General features: G+C 41.3%; 1 protein-coding gene across 1 annotated transcript; it reads left to right on the forward strand.

Moving 5' to 3' along the window:
• Positions 1 to 684: 684 nt before the first annotated feature.
• commd2 (COMM domain containing 2) lies at positions 685 to 10,332 on the forward strand. The gene is made up of 6 exons (XM_072390267.1): positions 685 to 860; positions 7,871 to 7,948; positions 8,282 to 8,364; positions 8,592 to 8,666; positions 8,751 to 8,849; positions 9,116 to 10,332. Exons 1-6 carry the CDS (start codon positions 794 to 796, stop codon positions 9,335 to 9,337), a joined length of 624 nt encoding a protein of 207 aa, XP_072246368.1. The 5' UTR covers positions 685 to 793; the 3' UTR covers positions 9,338 to 10,332.
• The last annotated feature ends 9,835 nt before the right edge of the window (positions 10,333 to 20,167 follow it).

A 20,167-nucleotide genomic window follows, 5' to 3' on the forward strand; every position in this document is an offset into this window, starting at 1 on the left:
CACTGACCTGGAAAAGACAAAAACTCTGATCTCAGTCAGCACATCTGTAATAAAATCCATTACCAACAAACACCGATGGCCTCTTCGTTCTTATCAAGCTCAAAACTTCCTTTTTTGAAAGTGCTTATATTGCCTGAAATGTGCTGTATAAGATTATTGACAGATACAATCTATGCACAGTCCATTCTGTAGCATTTTAAGAACTCACTGTCATCCATTGTCTGAAGCACATTTTGCTTTTCATCCATTTTTTCTTCTCCAGTTGATGAATTCCTCGACCTCTTAAAAGTCCCCCTGCCTCCTCCTACAGTTTTTCTCTTAAGGAGCACTTTCAAATTGGCAACCTGTCCAGGGTTGTCCAGCAACCTGCCTCTCATCCAATGGAAGCTGGAACAGACTTCAACCCCTGGACCCTGCGTTGGATGAAGCAGGTGTAGAAAATGGATGGATGGAGCTGTTTGTGGGACTAAGATGCGTCATAAATAACTTTAATCTTTCCAATGATCTATTCTTTAATTTTCATGGGAAACGCCCAATAATCTTTTTTAAATTTTATCATAATTTTACTACCAAGACCATCGCCACTAAGAATTTTTGTAATCCCCAGGACTCTCCAGAGAAAAGAGGCAGGTAGTTCACAATATTGTCCACAAGGGGCGGTATGCAGTAATTCCGAAGGAGATCGCTGTACAGTACCAAAGAAGAAGGACAACTCGGCTTGCTTTCCGGGTTTGATGGATGTTTCAACTTGACTGTTTGAGCACTTTGGTGGTTCTGGACGTTGTTGCTGAAGATGCTGTTGGTGTTGTCTGAAGACCATAAAGAACACCTTTCCTTCCTGCAGAAGGTCGATGCTTCCGGTGAGTGAGCGGTCTCAGGGAGGATCAGTGTCCTCCTCTGTGGGGCTGTCAGCTGATTAGGAACACGGGACACATCACCTCCTACAGAAAGAAAGGACAGAAAGCTTGTCTAAGAGGTTTTAGGCTGTGTTGGAGACTAAGATAGCTCAAGTATAGACTTTCAAGTTCCTTAGAATTGTACAAACTCTGTTTCAGCCTTATATTCTGTATTTATATTTATGTTGTTTCAATAAATCACTGAAACAATTTGTTTTCATGAAATATAGAAAGAAACGAGGGCTGGATCAGTACTATAGCAAAATATTGTATAATCTGTTAATACTTTATACTGCCTTAAAAATAGGACAGAATATGTCAGATTGTTTTTATTCAAGTTTTTATTTTGATGAGTTTATTGTTTAATCAATATAACAAGAAGCAGTAAAGCATTCTTTTTTTCAATTTATGTTGAAGGAAAAAAAACTCAACAATTTTATTTCTGGTTGAATTGAATGATGATGTGATCATTCATCATGAGTTGGTACAGAATAAGTTTTATAGATGAGAGGTTCTGTCAGAGGTTGTGACATCAAATGTTGCTGGTAAAGCAATAAACACAGAAGCTTTCAGAAGCTTTTGAATTTCACTCAGGATTAATAAAGTGTCTGTCTGTCTGTCTCTCTCTCTCAATTTTTTTTTCAAATTCAAATTTGCTTTATTGGCATGAACGGTAACCATTGTTGCCGAAAGCTGAAACATATACTTAGACCTACAATTCAATTATGATACAATTTTACATTATATATTAATACAATTACATATTATTTACAATAGGTAGATAGAAATACATGAACTATTTTATATTACATATTTGCACGTTCTACACCAAACAGGCAGAGTGGTATTAGGAGACTGTGTTTTGTTGTTGTGTCTCTCTCAGGCTGTGACATGTACTGATATATTTTGCTGCCTCTATGACACTGACGCTGTTTTCTCCAAGCAGATGTTTAATTTTCTCCTGATCAGAAAGGGTATCAAAATCTTGTTGTTTATCTTTCATTTTTTAAATAATTTAGTTCCAATTTCTTCATATGCGTCGCAGTGTAATAGGAAGTGTTGCTCTGTCTCTACCTGTCTGTGTGGACAGAGCTGACACAGCCGCTCCTCCCTGGGCAGCCACATCTGTCTGTGTCGGCCTCTCTCTAAGGCCGGGCTGTGGTTCCTGAGTCTGTACATAGTCAACGTTTTCCTCAGTCTGGGGTCGCTTACAGAGCTCAGATAATCTGCCATAGAGTATTGTCTGTTTAGGGCCAAATAGCATTGGAGTTTGCTTTGGGTTTTGGTTGCAGGTGTCCAATAGTTGATGTAATTGTCTTTTTCTTTAGTTATAATTTGGTGGGGCTGGATTGTGTGAGGGCTGTCTCTGTACCCTGTGTTGTTGGAGCTGAGCCGGTGGACCAGCTGGCTGAGGGAACTCCTTTCTTTGCTCTCCTCTTGGCATTGCAGGGCTTTGTAGTGGTAGGAGCTGGGCTCGCTGGCTTTGAGGTGCTGGTAGAATTTTATGGCTCTTTTTTGTATTCGAATTAAAAGGGGAAATTGTCCTAATTCAACTCGACATCCATTGTTGGGGGTGTTTCTTTGGACTCTGAGAATGCTCCTACAGATCTCAGTATGCATGCATTTGATTGGGTGTTTGTCCCATTTTTCAAAGTCTTGATTTGTAAGAGGGCCCCATACTTCACTACCATACAGTAAAACAGGTTAAATTATAGAGTAGAATGTCAATTATCGAAGACTTTTTTAAGGCGTAAAAAAACGTTCTTCCCTTGTCTTTGAGATCATTAACGGCCAGATTAAAATTTACTGTAGAGCTAATTTTGAGTCCTAAATATGTGTAGTTATGTGTGTGTTCAATGTCAGTGGAGCCCAGTAAGAACTTGTTTGGGTTTCCCTGACTTCTTGGTCGTTTCTGGAAGACCATAATTCTCGTCCTTTTTCGATTAACTGTCAGGGCCCAGGTCTCACAGAAGGTTTGCAGACGATCTAGTTGCTGTTGTAATGCCTCTTTAGATGGAGCTAACAGTATCATCTGCAAAAAGTAGACATTTAATATTTGTGTCGGAGAGATTGAGGCCAGAGATATCCGATTGTTCAAGTGATTTAGCCAATTTATCAATATAAATGTTAAACAGTGTTGCCCTGAGACTGCAGCCCTGTTTCACCCTCTACTTTGGAGGAAAAAATCTGTTTCCATGTTGTTGATCTTCACAGCACATTTATTATTTGTGTACATTGTTTTAATTATGTCATAGATACCTCTTTCAATTAATTTTAGGAACAGACCACTTTGTCAGATTGAGTCAAATGCTTTTTTGAAATCTACAAAACAAGAGATGTTGTTGTTGTTTTGGTGAACATGTTTGTTAATGAGAGTGTGAAGGGTGCAGATGTGGTCAGTAGTTCGGTGTTGTGGTGTAAATCCAACTTGACTCTTGCTCAGAACATTTTGAACAGCTCTGTTTAGGATGCTGCAGAATACCTTCCCCAGGTTGCTGCTGACACATATGCCTCTGTAATTGTTTGGGTCAAATTTATTTCCATTTTTAAAGATTGGTGTTATGATTCCTTTGCTCCACATGTCAGGGAAATGTCCAATGTTGAGGACAAGGTTGAATAATTTCAATATGGCAATGTTGAATTTCTTGCTGTTAAAATGCCATCGGGGCCACTGGCCTTCCTTGATTGTAGGGCCTGGATTTTAGCTTATTTTCAGTAATTTGATAATCTAAAGGGTTCTGGTTGTCTTTAAGGACTGATTCTAGAGTTTGTAATTTGTTGAGGAGCTCATTCTGGGTCAAATTCAGTGTAATAGTACTATACAGATTTTCAAAGTGTTGTTTCCAAATTGCACCATTTTGAATAGCCAATTCTTCTTTGTGTGGTTTGCTGATTGTTTGCCATTTTTTCCAGAAATCATTAGAGTCAATGGACTCTTCAGTTTCATTCAGTTGGTGTTGCACATGCTGCACCCTTTTAGTTCTGAGTGTTCTTCTGTATATTTTCAATGTTTCCCAATATTGGATGCGAAGCTCAGAGTTGTCAGGTTGTCTGTGTTTTTGATTTGATAAATTTCTCATTGTTTTTCTTGCAATCTGTATCAAACCACTTTTCATTGGCTGATTTTTTAAAATTTTTTAATTTGTGATGTTGATACTGTTTCAGATTGAATAACTCTGCTGCACTGTCAAATATGTTGTTGATATCCTGTACAGCTTATTTTGTATAGTTCAGTTTGATGGGCTCCGCTGCGTGAGGGTTACTGTCTTTCTAATGTACAGTGTAATTTTACTGTGGTCAGATAAGGGTGTGAGGGGGCTGACTGTACATGCTCTCAGGTAGAAGGGGTCTAGGTCTGTTACGTTGTAGTCTACTGTGCTATTGCTTTGTGTAGAGACCAAAGGAGTCCCCTCGAAGTCGGCCGTTGACTATGCACAGACCCAGTGTTCGACAGAGCTGTAGGAATTGGTGCCCACTTTTGTTGATAGTTTTGTAAAAATAGTTTCTGTGGGGATATGAAGGTACAGGAATGCTGATTTGGCCAAGTATATGTCTGTCTCCATGTGGATTGATAGAGTCTGGTTCTACATCTGCTCTGGCATTAAGGTCTCCACAGATCAGTATGCTCCCCTGGGCCTGGTAGTGACTGATCTCATTTTCAAGATTGGAAAAGACATTTTCATTCTGATACGGGGATTCTGATGGGGGGAGATACACTGCACACATGAATATATCTTTATCTGTGGCAACAATTTCTCTTTTTATTTTGAGCAAAATTGAAGATCTGCCTTTTTTATCAATTCGATTGAGTGTTCAAGGTTTGCTTTGTACCAAATCAGCATTCCACCTGGATCTCTGCCCTGTCTTATTCCTTTCAGTTTGGTGGATGGGAACACCAGCTCTCTGTAGCCTGCGGGACAACCAGTGGAAATGTCTCCTCTGTACCAAGTTTCTTGTAAAACAAATATATCTGCATCCCCTAACTCTGTGGTGAAATCTGGGGTCCTGCTCTTAAGGCCAAAAGCAGAGGACCTCAGACCCTAGATGTTCCAACATGAGATAATAAATTATTTAGATTTAATATTCAAAATGTTGCATCCAGTGTTAAAACTGTACTTGACCTATCAGGTGGGAGCAGAGCAGGATGAGCATGTGCTGGATGTCTCTCAGCTGGCTGTGTGGGGGTGTAGGGGTGGGGTTGGAGGTTTGAGGGGTAAGGGGGGGGGTCTGCTGCTCTCCTCACCACCCGAGCGTAGCTCAGTGGGCCGGGGCGTGGCTCTTGGTGATGGCGCTGGGGTGGGGCTCCTGGGGGCGGGAGGGGCTCTGGTCGGGCCTGGATGGCGGTCTGGGGGGGCTGCCGGCCGACCTGCTCCTTCTGCGGGGGGTGGACTGGTCTCAGTTGAGAGCAACGTTCTTCAGTGTCTGGGCGAAGATGGGGATGGTATTTTTAAATGGATGGACATGGTCGTTGAGGCAGCTGATGTCCAGGGTGAGGTGGTGGGCCAGGTGGACGTAAGGCTTCAGGACGCAGTCTCTGGAGTCGCTGCTGTTCATCCTGTGAATGGTGTCTGGGCAATCCTGTGAATTGTCTTTCCTGGGTAGCAGGGTTGATATAACTACTTTACTGTTGGGGAAGGTGCTGGAGGCTTTTTCTATCATTCGTCTGAGTGACTCTGATGTTCTTTCCTGCTCAGCTCGTTGGTGCCAGTGTGAATGATGATGTGGCTCGGAGAACCAAGACGCTCCTCTGATAGCAGCTCCATGGCATGTTGGCTGTTTGGACACCAGAGTTTGGCCACTTTGTGGTAGGGGAACAGTTTCTTTTCATTTGAGAACTTTCCATTGGAGTCGATGAGGATGACAATGTCTGGTTGCTGTGTCAGTCTGGATGGAGGAGGGGTGGAGTCGATCAATGGGTGTGTGGATGTGGTGTTGGTTTGGTGTCTGGAGGGGAGCTGCTGGGTGGGTGAACTCTCTCGGTTCTGGTGGCTCTGGGTGGGTAGAGCCTCTCGGTTCTGGTGGCTCTGGGTGGGTGGAGCCTCTCGGTTCTGGTGGCTCTGGGTGGGTGGAACCTCTTGGTCCTGGTGCTTCTGTGTGGGGCTCCCAGGATCCTGGTTGTGGTCTAGGTGTGAGTTCACCTGTCTTGTCAGGCCTGGGTTGACTCTGTCTCTCTCCTGGAGCTTCTGTGACAGAGAGGCCAGCTCTCTCTCCTCTCTCAGCTCATTCACCTCCTCTTTCAGGTCCTTCAGCGCTGCCACGTGACTCTCCTTGTGCTACTGCAGCTCTCAGTCTGCTCAGCTTCGTGCTGAGGCTCCAGGTCTCCTCCTGGCTTGGCTGATGGCTGATCAGCTCTCTAAGCTGTACCCAGCTCTCTCTCCAGCTCACTGAACTTCAACTTCATGTTGGTGATGATGTGATGGGCCTGTTCAGAGCAGGGGGGCTCACTCTTCTCAGAGGGCTGGTCAGCAGGGGGACAGGTGGGGATTGAGGTGGTGATTGTGTCTGGCAGGGTGTGGGTCTCATCAGGCGGGGGGGGCACTTCTCCAGTTGGGCTTTTCCTTTTATGAGGGGAAAGTCCAGCTCAAACTGCCTGAGGTTCCCCTGCACCATGACAGTCCCGTTTTTATATATGTTGACTGATGTCATGGGGGAGTCTGTGTCTTCTTCCTCTTTGACTTTCAGTTTCCAGCCATTACAGGTCCCCTCTTTCTTCACAGAGGGGTCGTGCGTCTTTATGGCATAGTGCCATGCTAGTGGGCTGCTCTGTGAAGAAGATCAGGTTGCTGATGTCTCCATTTTTATTGGAGTCAGAGAAGAGTGTCTCTGCTTTTTCCTTCAACACTTTCTGTTTGTATGCCTCCCAGGCACTTTAATTTTTCAGATCCTGTGTGTATAAGAGAGGAACAGCTTCTGTATGTGCTGTATCTGAGGTTCCAGGGCTTTGCTGAGGCTGCATGGTTGTTGTTCCACCTCCTTTGTAACCGTTGTTAAGGTTTACAATCTTGTTGGTTAGCTGTTAGCTTTAACTTAAATTAGTTTGCAGATTATTTAGTTTTTATAAGCCCTTGTACAGGTTGTGTTGCCTCTGATGTTCTCACTCACTTCATTCTCTGGCTGTGTTTGTTGTCCTCAGGACAGTTTGACAAACAGTCAGTTTTTCAGTTGGCTGGACTTTTCTGCTGGACTCTTCTGTTCAGATGGATTTCTCGAAGTTTTTTTTCTGTTCTTCTTCTTTCAGGAAGCTAATTCCTCTAAAAGTGTTTTTGTCTTCAAAATTTCATACACAAATTAAAGTTCATCTCACTTTAAAACAAAAAAGAGAGATTATCTTCAGGAGTTCATAAAGGAGTTATCTCGCTCTCTCTCACTGTATCTGCATGATCACCTGCTGTCCCTGCACACAGCCACATGCTCAGGAAGGACAAGTGTAGAAACACCCCCTGCCTCCCAATTCAAATCAGCAGAAGCACTCAACGGTAATCAACCCTGATGCTACAGATAGAGCCATGCAGCCCCAGGCTCATCTCATCCTCATTTAACTGCGAACAGGACTTCTTTCAGATAAGTCTTGTAACAAAGAAATCCAAATGAAGACATGAGTGGTGTGTGGAAGTGTGTTATTTGTGTTCTTTCCAAAGACAGCTTGTAGTGTTTCCTTTTAAATGAAGATGGGGTCCTGGGGGTCAGGGAAGGAAAGAAAAGGATGAGACACCCAAAGGTCACTTTGTTTTATTATATTTAAGTGATGACGTGACAGCAGGGCTGGTCTCGGTTCGGTAAGACTGCGTCTGCTTCAGCTGCAGCCAACAATAAACTTCTTGCTTCTCTGCAAAAAAACATGTATTTTGTGCTATCTCAATTTTCCTTTGTTTTAGGTTAGATATATTTTGGACAGGAAAATTGTGGTATCTGCTCTTCTGAAAAGCTTAGCTCAGTATGACAAGGCCTTTTTCCTTTCTTCTTTTTTCCCTCAGTGGTTGCAGAGTTTGGTCACATAGCGCTGGAATTCCTGAGGAAAGGAACTAGTCCCAAGATCTATGAAGGCGCAGCTAGTAAGACTCTGTTTCATCTTTCCAAACAGTTGACTGCTGTGTCTGGTTCCAAATGTCACAAGGGAACATCAGTCTTGTGTTGCAGCTATGTAGAGTATATTCATTTACCCACAATGATTAGAAAGTTGAATCATATCTCATTCAATTCAAACTTAAACATTTTGTAAAGGCAAGTGTGGCTGTTAGTCAGCTTCAACCAGTAGACATAATAAAATGGACACCGAGTGTATACACCTGAGTCAGTTATAAGGACACTTTGTCCCTCCTGAAGCTCTGACACACTCACCTGCCTCCTAGCAGGACAGTAGGTTCATTGGGCATCACTGCTTACAGGGAAGCTGTCTTTTCCTGTGGAAATGGTACAGTGTGGAGTGGAAGGGCTGATGTTCCTCATGACAGAGAGCTCCAGACACAAGGTGAGTACAACACCGCCTGATAATTGTCATTGATTCCATACATCAGTGCCAGTTTGACTGTACACGCTCGACATTGTGCCATGTTGTGAGACGTGTGGCATGAAGGAGGCTTTAAATATCCAGAACTTTTAGTCTAAAACAAATTAAGCTGAACTCAAAGTGAATCCCTATTATCTGAGATGGACAGGTTCACCTATGTGTGTGCGCATGTGCGTGTGTGTGTGTAGATCTCTGAGGTGGACTTCATGGACTCCGTGTTGGTTTTGGGCTTTGAGGAAGAGCTTAATCACACCCTGTTGCAGGTGACTTTTAACGTGTTCTAACATTAGGAGACAGTATAAACTTTGTGCTTATGTTGGACGCCTCATTCTGCTCCTCTGCTGCAGCTCTACCTGCAGCACCACACTCAGATTCGCAGCACCCTGAGCCAGCTGCTGCCCCCTCAGCCGACATACCACAATCTCGAGTGGAGACTGGATGTACAGGTTAGGAGGGTTGTATGTTAGTGTGTTGATCATTTGAATTAACCACTGAATTGACTTTCTACTGTCAGACCTGTTTTTGTAAAGACTCATATTAGACAGCATCTGGGCTCTAATGAGTTTGGAGGAACACGGAGAGTTTCACACAGCAGACTGGTTAACATTGATGAGCTGCGCTCTGCTGTAAAGGTTTCATTCCTCAGTGTTGGAATTGTAATATTTTTTTCACCTGCGTTTCTCTGTTACTTTGCTCATTTTTTTCCTGCCAGTTGGCGAGCCGGTCAGTCCGACAGCAGGTCATTCCCATGGTGAGCATGCGTTTGCTCCTGACGCAAAGCTGCGACAGCAGCAGCAGCACCAGCACCGACTACAACAGCAGGGTTCTCCAGACTGATCCCAGCACCCTCCTATACCTGATCTCCACACTGGAGACCGCTTTGGCTGCTATGAAAACCAGTCATTCTCGGCGCATTTTACGTAATATCAAATAATTCCCTCGGAATACTTTGTGTCATGTATATCTCATGCTGCCTTCAAGCCGCCTCATTGCTGCTCTTGTGGGTGAAATTGTTAAGCAGTGTCTGCAGCTTTCAGGAATGAGCAAGAGTGTTTTCTTTTTTTGGTTCATTGATTTATTACCTTTGAGTCAGGATGTGTTAAAATATAGAAATAATGTTGTGTTGTGTTAAATTTCTCCAGTGTTGCTGATTGCATTAAAGGGAGAGCATCAGATGAAGTGCTGTTTGTAGTTTATCAAAGTCATGCAGAGGAGCAGAGGCCCTGACACTGAATACAGAAAATGGTGTATTCTGTGTTGTTGTGTAACATCCAGCATCATGAACAGAATCAATCCTTTTCCCTAACTCCCTCAGCTTTCCAGCTAACCCAGTCAGGGGCGTTAAGTGTATGCCCAGAGCTGGTGTCTTGGCTGGATCTACATTCAGATGGTCAACGATCATTAGAGTTGAATAAATTGCCCCCGTCCTGTAGTGGATTTCAACCTTTTTGTCCATATGCTGTAATGCATTATTGCCTTTTTATAAGAACTATCCTCAATGATCATGATTAAGTTCAACAAGCAGTTTCAGCCTCTCTGAACGTCCTGAAGAATTTATTTTATTTAATTTTACAGTAAGAGAAAATATGATGTCATGCAGTGATGGACTGTTCACAAAAACATTTCTACTTATGAATAAAGGCTTCAAGCGCAGACTTAGCTTTAATATGAGAGTGTTTATGTCCAAACGTTAAGTTTTTTCCCCATTTCTTTGTTAAAAGTGCTTTGCTGGCAAATAGTGCTTGATGTCTGGAAATTAACCATCTGGGTTGCATTCCTTGTTTATAGTTCCAGTTTTGGGTCATAGTCCATCTGTACTGTGTGGCAGCGTACAATCAGCTTAGACAGTCAGTGTATACGGATGTACGTTCCAGTTCCAGTGCTACTTTAGTCTTTACATTATCAGTAAACACAAGAGACCCAGTGCCATTACACTGCCTCCAGGTGTTTCCCAGTTGACGTTGTAGCTTCTGGTTTTCTAGCTATTCTCGCCTTCTCCAGACTTTTTTTCTTCCGTCATTCTGATACGGACCAAGCTTAGATCATCATTCGAAAGAATACTGTTCCAGAATAAATCTGTGTTTAGAGTTTGTCTAATTTAGCCTTTCTGATTTATAATTGTTCACAGCTTGTGATGAACCTTTCTGTATTTGCTCATGTGAGGACTTTTCTTTATTGTAAACTTGGATTATGATACAATGGTGTCTGAAAAGTTTGCTTATTATCAGTATATTAATGTCACGACCAGAGAGGCCATTTCATATCAAAACTTCCCAAGGAGAAGAGGGGAGACAATGAGAGCTGTGTTTTAAAGAGGAATGTTGTCTCCACTCTGATCGTTATCTTTACGCTGCCCAAATAAGTCGACTCAGGAGATATACCAGGTCTCGGCACATGAAAGCAAGTAGAAGATTGTATGTATGTGTGTGTGTGTCACCAAATAAAAGGAAAGGGGAGGCAACCACTCGCTGGAGAACTCTAGTGAATCTGCAGAGAGAAAGCTTGTGTGTTGTTTTCCCCTTGCAAGTAAAATACTGAGGCCTTTGAGAGATTTCTTGGTTACATGCCAAGAAATCAAGAAATTTCTATATTACACCTTATCTATAATATTTCAATTCAATTAATTTCAATTCAATTTTATTTATATAGCGCCAGATTACAACAATTGCCATCTCAAGGCACTTAAGTAATATAGTCCAATTCAAGCCAATTGGAATTCAATTCATTGTAATCATAATCCAATTAATTCATATAGAGCCAATTCAAAAATAATATCCTAGCTAAGGAAACCAACAGATTGCACCGAAACTTGTCTTCAGTCCAATCTCCCGTCCTGAGCCTGAGGGACTGTGGAAAGGAACGACTCCCTTTAACAGGAAGAAACCTCTGGCAGAACCAGAACCAGGAAGAAACCTCTGGCAGAACCAGAACCAGGAAGAAACCTCTGGCAGAACCAGAACCAGGAAGAAACCTCTGGCAGAACCAGAACCAGGAAGAAACCTCTGGCAGAACCAGACTCAGGAAGGGTGGCCATCCGCCTCGACCAGCTGGGGTTTGAGAAGACATAAAAGATGGAAAAGAGGGGGGAAAAACACCATAATACCATTCAAAGGATATCTGTTGGAACAGGGAAACACAAGTTAATAACCACAATAATGTCACATGTACATAAAATCAATTTTGAAATTAAACAGGGGGAAAAAGAGAGCAAAGTGAGGAAAGGTGTGACAGATGAGGTCCCCCAGCAGTCTAAGCCTATAGCAGCTTAACTATGGGATGTTTCAGGATTACCTGAGCCATCCCTAACTATAAGCTTTATCAAAAAGGAAAGTTTTAAGCCTAATCTTAAAAGTGGAAAGGGTGTCTGCTTCCCGGACATTTACTGGCAGCTTATTCCACAAGAGAGGGGCCTGATAACGGAAGGCTCTGCCTCCCATTCTACTTTTAGAAACTCTGGGAACAACAAGTAAACCTGCAGTTTGGGAGCGAAGTGCTCTGTTAGGAAAATATCTTACAATTAAATCTTTAAGATATGATGGAGCTCGGTCATTAAGAACTTTATATGTGAGAAGAAGAATCTTAAATTCTATTATAAATTTAACAGGGAGCCAATGAAGAGAAGCTAAAACTGGAGAAACATGATCTCTCCTGTTAGTTCTCATCAGAACTCTGGCTGCAGCATTTTGGATCAGCTGGAGGCTTTTCAGAGAATATGTGGGACAGCCCAATAATAAGGAATTACAGAAGTCCAATCTTGAAGTAACAAATGCATGAACTAGTTTCTCTGCATCACCCTGAGACAGGATGTTCCTGATTTTAGCAATATTACGAAGGTGAAAGAAGGCAGTCCTAGAAACCAGTTTTATATGTGCGTCAAATGATAAATTCTGGTCAAAAATAACTCCAAGGTTCCTCACTGTAGAACTAGAAGCCAAGGAAATACCATCTAGAGTAACTATATAACTAGACAATTTCTCCCTGAAGCGCTCAGGTCCAAAGAGAACAACTTCAGTTTTGTCTGAATTTAGAAGCAGACAGTTCTGAGTCATCCAGGTCTTTATGTCTTTAAGACAGGCTTGTAGTCTGACCAACCTGTTGGTTTCATCTGGTTTCATAGATAAGTACAGCTGAGTATCATCAGCATAACAATGGAAATTTATGCCATGCTGTCTGATAATGTTACCTAATGGAAGCATGTATAAAGTAAAAAGAATCGGTCCAAGCACAGAACCCTGAGGAACTCCATGACTTACTCCAACGTGTGAGGAAGATTCTTCATTTACAAGAACAAACTGGAATCTATCAGATAAATATGACTTAAACCAGCCTAATGCAGTTCCTTTAATCCCAACAACATGTTCAAGTCTCTGTAACAGAATGCTGTGATCGATCGTATCAAATGCAGCACTGAGATCCAACAGGACAAGCACAGAAACAAGTCTGCTATCAGAGGCTAACAGGAGATCATTGGTAACTTTCACCAGTGCCGTTTCTGTGCTATGATGCACTCTGAATCCTGACTGAAACTCTTCAAACAGATTATTTCTATGTAAATGATCACTAAGTTGAACTGCAACTATTTTTTCAAGAACTTTGGACAAAAAAGGGAGATTGGATATAGGTCGATAATTAGCCAACACTTCTGAATCAAGAGTAGGTTTTTTAAGTAAATGCTTAATTACAGCAACCTTAAAAGTCTGAGGTACATATCCTGTCAACAAAGACCGATTGATCAAATCCAATATGGAAGTGTCAATTAAGGGGAAAACCTCCTTGAACAGTCTGGTTGGGATTGGGTCTAACATACAAGTTGATGGTTTAGAAGAGACTATTGCTGTTGTTAGCTCAGAGAGATCAACTGGGCAGAAGCTGTCTAAATACAATTCAGGTTCTAAAGATACTTCTAAAGCTGCTCTACTTGATGATACATCAGTGATAATAATGGGAAGGATTCCATTAATCTTCTCTCTGATAGAAACAATTTTATTGATGAAGAATCTCATGAAATCATCACTGCTGAGAGTTAAAGGAATACATGGCTCAACAGAGCTCGGACTCTTTGTCAGCCTGGCAACAGTGCTGAAAAGAAACCTGGGATTATTCTTAATCTCTTCTATCAATGATGAATAATAAGCAGTTCTAGCTTTATGAAGGCCTTTCTGATACGTTATTAAACTATCTTTCCAGACTAATTGAGACTCTTCTAAATTAGAGGAACGCCACTGTCTCTCCAGCTTTCTTGCAGTCTGCTTTAACGCACGCAGCTGTGAATTATACCAAGGAGCCAACCTCTTCTGACTGATTACCTTCCTTTTCAGAGGGGCAACATTGTCCAGTGTTGTACGCATTGAAGCTATAGTGCTGTCAACAAGAGAGTCAAGTTCTACTGGAGTAAAATTTAGGCAGCCGTCCTCTGTCATATCAGCACATGGCAGTGAAGAAAAGGATGATGAAATCAACTCTTTAAATCTGGTTACAGCATTCTCTGACAGACACCTTCTATATGTAAAATTCTTCTCAGAAGCCGTGTAGTCAAGTAATGTAAATTCAAAAGTTATTAAAAAATGGTCAGACAAGACAGGGTTATGAGGGAACACTGTTAACTGTTCACTCTCAATGCCATAAGTCAGCACAAGGTCAAGGGTATGATTAAGGCAGTGAGTAGGTCTGTGAACACTTTGAGAAAATCCAATAGAGTCTAATATAGAATTAAAGTTAATATTTAGGCTGTCATTTTCAACATCTACATGAATATTAAAGTCACCCACTACAATGACTTTATCTGTACTCAGCACTAACTGGGATAAAAACTGAGAATTCAGACAGAAACTCAGAATAAGGGCCAGGTGGACGATACACAACAACAAACCCAAGAGGTTTTTGTGATTTCCACTTTGGGAAAAACTGAGAATCAGAGATTCAAAAGAGCTAAAACTAATCTTGGGTCTAGGACTGATTAGTAACCCTGATCTGAAGATAGCTGCCACTCCTCCTCCTCTGCCTGTGGTTGGAGGAACGTGAACATTTAAATAGTCAGAGGGAGTTGATTCATTAATGCTAACATGATCCTCCTGCTGCAGCCAGGTTTCTGTAAGACAAAATATATCAATATGATGATCACAGATCAAATCATTCACTAACAGAGACTTCAAAGGGAGAGATCTAATATTCAGCAAACCACATTTAATAGTTTGATGTTTTTGTTCAGTTAAAGTTTTTATTTTAAATTTTTTTGCACAAGAGGATTTGCTCCTTTTGTGTTTATTGATTGGGGGGGCAGCATCAGGTGGAAAGCCGCAGAGAAGTGTGTAAGACTACAACTCTGCATCCTGGTCTCAACCCTGGGTTGTCATGTTTTTGGATGACTAATAAATTCGTCCATATTTTTTAAATGAGAGCCGCTCCTTCCAAAGTGGGATGGATGCCGTCTCTCCTCATCAGACCAGGTTTTCTCCAGAAAGATTGCCAATTATCTATGTAGCCCACATTGTTTGCTGGACACCATCTAGACAACCAGCGATTGAATGAGGACATGCGGCTAAACATGTCATCACTGGTCAGATTTGGCATCCCCTATTACAGATCATCTATGCAGTATTTGTTTATCTTGTGTTTTAAGAGTTTAGAGGTTATAATCTCTTTACACTGATGTGTAAAGGGTTGACAAATAGTGTTCTCACTATCTAAATAAACCTTAATTACCTCGTATATGTGGGCACCACCTTCAAAAGAAGAAAAAAGACAGTTTTATGATTTAACAGAATTTTACGATTCTGCTAAATTGATGTTAATCAGTCTCAACAGTGTTACTCCATGAGTTATTGCTTAAATTGGCCGAAATTATGTAAAGAAACATTCAACAACGACTTGTTAAATATATAGATATGAACTATTTATTGAAAGATGTAATCAAAAACATGAAACTTAAGGGACAAACAGGAGAAATGCGACTAGGACTGGATATTAAGGGAACAATTAGTGATTTGGAAAGGGGCAAACGAATAGAGAAATGTACCGGTATTGCTAAAATTGTCTTAATTTTTTTTTAGATGGACAACCGAAAAACAAAAAAACGTGTATCTTTCTATTACTTCATTTTTTAAAATTCTTTTCTCAGAGCTTTTTCGTCTTCCTCATTTCTCTATCCTTTCATCTTTCTTTGCTTCTGACTTCCTTTCTAACTTCCTCATCTTTCCATTTTCTTCTCACATGGCTCCTGAGTTTGATTCCCGGAGGCGGGGCATGACACAGGCTTACCCTCCACTTTCAGCCAATGATATCCCTGAAATTGTTATGGTGTTTGCCTGGGTGTGGAAAGTACAAGATTTAACTCTATTCTTCACAGTTTGATAAAACAAAGAAAACTCAATTTCTCCATTCTTTTGTCTTAACACACATTTGTCCAGAGGATTCTGAAAACACCGCACCTTGTTAAGATACTGTCACGGTTTACGTTTTGTTTCATGTCTTGTCTCGTCATTTCCTGTTTTATTTTGAAAGCACTAACTGTCTCCTCTCGTTTCAGGTATCTTGCCCTTCCTCCCGTGTCAAGCGTCTCATTGTCTTCCCCGATTCCCAAGTGTTTCCACCTGTTCCCCTTGGTCCCTCATGTTCAAATAGTCTGCGTTTCCCTCGTCTTGTGCCAGTATGTTGTCTCCGTTTTAGCTACATTACCAGCCTTTTGTCTTGAGCCATAGTTTACTTCGATCCATAGTTCCACGAGCCTGCAGTGAGCAATCCTCCTGCAGAGCTATCTTTATTTGTAATTTTCCTAGTCATAGTTTATTTATTAATCCGGTAAGTTTTCGTAGTCTTGTTTCTTCATACGTTCAAGGAGTGATTTTTTTTGTTGTTGCAACCTTTCATTGTCGCCTCTGTTTAAGGAGAGTTTTAAGTTTATCGGTAAAGTTTCATAGTGCCTCTGTTTTTCGAGTACGTCCTTTGTTTAAATCCGCCGCGTTAGGAGAGCCTGTCTTTGTTTTGTTAAAGTGTTCATAGCATTTCTGTTTTCCTCCCAGCGTGGAGAGATTTAGGATTTGTAACTTTCATAACCGCGCTTATCCTCTGCCAAAGTTACTGAGGAGAGCGCTTAGGTTTCCACAGCCCATTACTTTGCTCTGCGTGGAGATCGCCCTGCCTTGCTGTGCTCTGTGTGCTTTGTTAAATAAACACCTCTGTGAATCCGAAAAGACCCTGCATCTGTGTCCTGAGTCCCCTGGTAACTGACAGATACAAAATTAAAGATATGAAATAAACGTATGACAATAAAAATACATTCAGGTAATAATATACAATAACATAGATAATGGTTATGCTCAAATTCAGATGGATATCTGTAAAGTTTTGACATGAATATATGAGAGAACCAAACAATGTTATTTTTCTGTGTCAATCATGGAATACAAAAAGAAACAGCAGGAAACATCAGTTAACAGTTGCATTACTTTATATAAATGTCTAGTTATTGAATTAATTTAGATTTAACAATCCAATACTACAGACCACTTGGGGGCAATGTGGCTCCATAGCAAAGTTAGTCATTTTCCTAATTAATGATTTCTTTTTTGTGATTTCACTGAGAACCTTAAAGAAAATGTACAAATATATAAAGCACATTTACTACTGTTTTAAAATTCAACTGAAAGTGGATCTGAGGAAGGTATTTTGAGATTTCTGTGAGACGTCTGATGATTTTGAGATGTCTGTCTCTCATCTGGCTGGATCAAAGCAGATGTCACCTTTGATTTACTTTGTCCAGATAAAGAAGGTAGCACAGGTAGCACAGTTGGTCTAGTGATTCTCCAGTCGTCTTCTAAAAGGGGTTTTGTTCAACTTAGTTGGCATCAAGGCGTTAATGCTTTATGTAACGGACTAATGTGGTATTATTCCACTCGCCACTAGAACTGGTACAATTATTATTCATGTAACATATTGGCTCTCGGGCTCCCTCTCTCAGCCCTGGTAAGTAAACACCAATGTCTGTGACAGGTCTTTGCCAGTGATGAGACAGACATGCCCGAGGTAGGTGGGTTGGTGCAGCACTAGATTGTATCACAAGCTGTTGTTATGGTTGCCTTTTTGTGAACATGGGAGTAAGGCATATTTTGTAACTACAACTGAGATGTATTATGAGCAATTCAATGGTATTTTTATACCATTCAAATGGAGTGTTGGTAAAAGGCACTTACAGCAATGTAAGTTAACTAGCCTGCCAATGCTAAACAGGTTACCTGTCGCTATAATGTGCTACATATGAACCATAGTGCGAATTACGGGGGGTTTATTAGGGGATAATTACGACTTCATCCTAGGGGTGGGCGATATTTCAAAAATATCATATCACGATTTTTTAAAAATAAAATCACGGTTTCGATTTTATCACAATCTTAAATTGAAAAGTGAAAAACAGACAGTGTTGCAGAAGTATTTTCAGCGGGCAGCTCATACCGTGGGTCAACTACTTGAAACAGACGTTCAAACCCATCCCTTTCTACTGTCTTGAACGGTGCCATATCTTTTGCAAGATAAAAGGTAACTGCTTCTGTTACCTCTTTCTATCACTTGCTTGACTTGTCAAATGCCTGTGTCAATATTGTCTGTTTTGGTCTTACGCTAGCTGCTGCCTCCGCCGCCGGGTCTCTCTCTGTTTGGCTCTCAGCATACTGTTTGGGATGCTTCCTCTTCAAGTGATTGAACAGTCATTTAAGCGCCTGGACATGGCAAAAGTTTTTTTTTTTTTTAGCCCTTTTCATATCAAACCATTTCTTCATTATTTCGTGACACTATAAACTATAGGTGACATGGAATTAACAGCACTTGTAATTGCTTCCCATTTCTTCGCTTTAGCAAGTCCCGTAATTCCACTGCTGACACTGCTAAAAATGGTAGATTTTCCTTTTTGGATCTCTGAAAGCAGAACTTCAATCTCAGAGCCCGTAAAGTTGTAATTTTTGCACCTTGATGCCGTTCTCATGACTCAACACTTTCTGGCACAAGAGAGAGGAAGCGTAGCCTTATATGGTATTTTTTTGTGTGTGGAGTATGCAAATTTACTATCTTCATCCACGTGCACTTAAATACACGTGGATGGCATTTACCATGTTTACGCATGTCGTTTCCATACTTTTCCGAAGAACGTTTGTTGAATCTGACGTGGCCTGTTCGTACGAGACCTTCATATGAAAAAAGTGAGAGAAATTTAGAATAAGAATACGTAAATGTTCCAGAATGAGGCCCATAGTGTCCACCATGAACTCCTCCACTCCACAGTGGTCCAGTTAGTGTCTTCACCCTTTAATTACTTAAGGGGAGTATAAAAACAGCCTTTTGTATATGTGTGCAATTTCATACCGACTGAGATTTTTTTGACAAGTAACATTAAAATATGACATTATAACATTAAAACCAATGACAGGCAGGGGTGAAAGTAAGTCCAAGTTTATACTCCTTCATAACGTTGACGTCGTCATTGAGTATTCAAAGTTCTGCGTCGAGGGAACACGTTGCTCTGCAATTGACCATGCCGGTAGGGAGGTGTGGCTGTATGTTTATGTGGTTTCAGGGGTTATAACCGAATCCTTGCTTTTTCTTCCGGTCACAGTTAACAAGAGTAAACAATGGCAACCAAGGTGGAGCAGCTGTATTTGCAGTTGGAGCTCATCAACATTGAAGAACAAATGCTTATATTGCAAATGTTGAAGGTGCAGGCGACAGAGAAGACATTTGCGGGGGTGGTCTGTACGACCGGCCGAGGTTGGATGAACAAATGCACTTTCGATAATTTCAAATGTCAACGAGCTTCTTCGCGGTACACAGCCATTAAGTCCCAAAAAGCAACTGCCGGAAATTACGTTCTGAGCAGACCAATCACAGCCCTTACGGCTAAGCGATGTGTAGTTTGGATTGGATTTTTTGGAGGTGCAAGTCAGGCTACGACGTAAAATTAAATGAAAGATGAAAATGAAAAATGACTTTTTCTCAAAGCAAAATTACGTTGTCCAGGTGATTTCCGCCATCTTGTATGTGCAGTGACACCTTACACATACTTGCAGTTAAAAAAAAAAAAAACATTAGCATAAGACAGATCTAATGTCTTTTCTCCACGTGTCCACAGTCCACATACTGTACAAAGCCAGTTAGGTAGGAGGATAAAGAGACGTCGTTGAAATCCAGATTTTCTGTACCTGTTGTGGTCGTGTGATCTCGAGCTGTGCCGAGTAGCCGGTCGCAGCTCCGCCGGAAGGTTCCAGATCCACAAAAACTTCGGATACACCCCATGGATGAGGCTCTGCTACACCCGAAAGGGGATGACGTTCACATCCTGGAGAGATACTAGCCGCAGACATTGCAGGCTATCACTATGCCACGAACAGCATCTCCGCATCGGATCTCCGCAGTTTAACCTGCACTCCAACCCTACAGCCCCTTCTCCTCGATTTCCTCTTGTGAACATCAGAGCTTCAGATACTCAGGTGAGAAAGGAGGATGGTCAAATGGGGGTGGAAAAGTTTGTAACTTTCCAAGCTGTCAAAGAGCCTTTCCATAGACACTTTGATGTCCAACAAAGTGCGGCGGTCATAAATCCAATCATGTACTAGAATTGCAAGTAGTAAAGTATCTATTTGCTATCAAGGTTTTGTAATTCAGAAAGAAAAACACAAAAGTGAAAAATGTCACAGGATCACGTCACATACACAATTAAATTTTATTCCACCTTCACAGTTATTTTCAAAGACCAAGATCAAATAAAGCTTACAGACAAGAG

Source organism: Leuresthes tenuis, unplaced genomic scaffold, assembly GCF_036924035.1.
Source record: "Leuresthes tenuis unplaced genomic scaffold, fLeuTen1.0.hap1 SCAF_7, whole genome shotgun sequence".
NCBI lineage: Eukaryota > Metazoa > Chordata > Actinopteri > Atheriniformes > Atherinopsidae > Leuresthes > Leuresthes tenuis.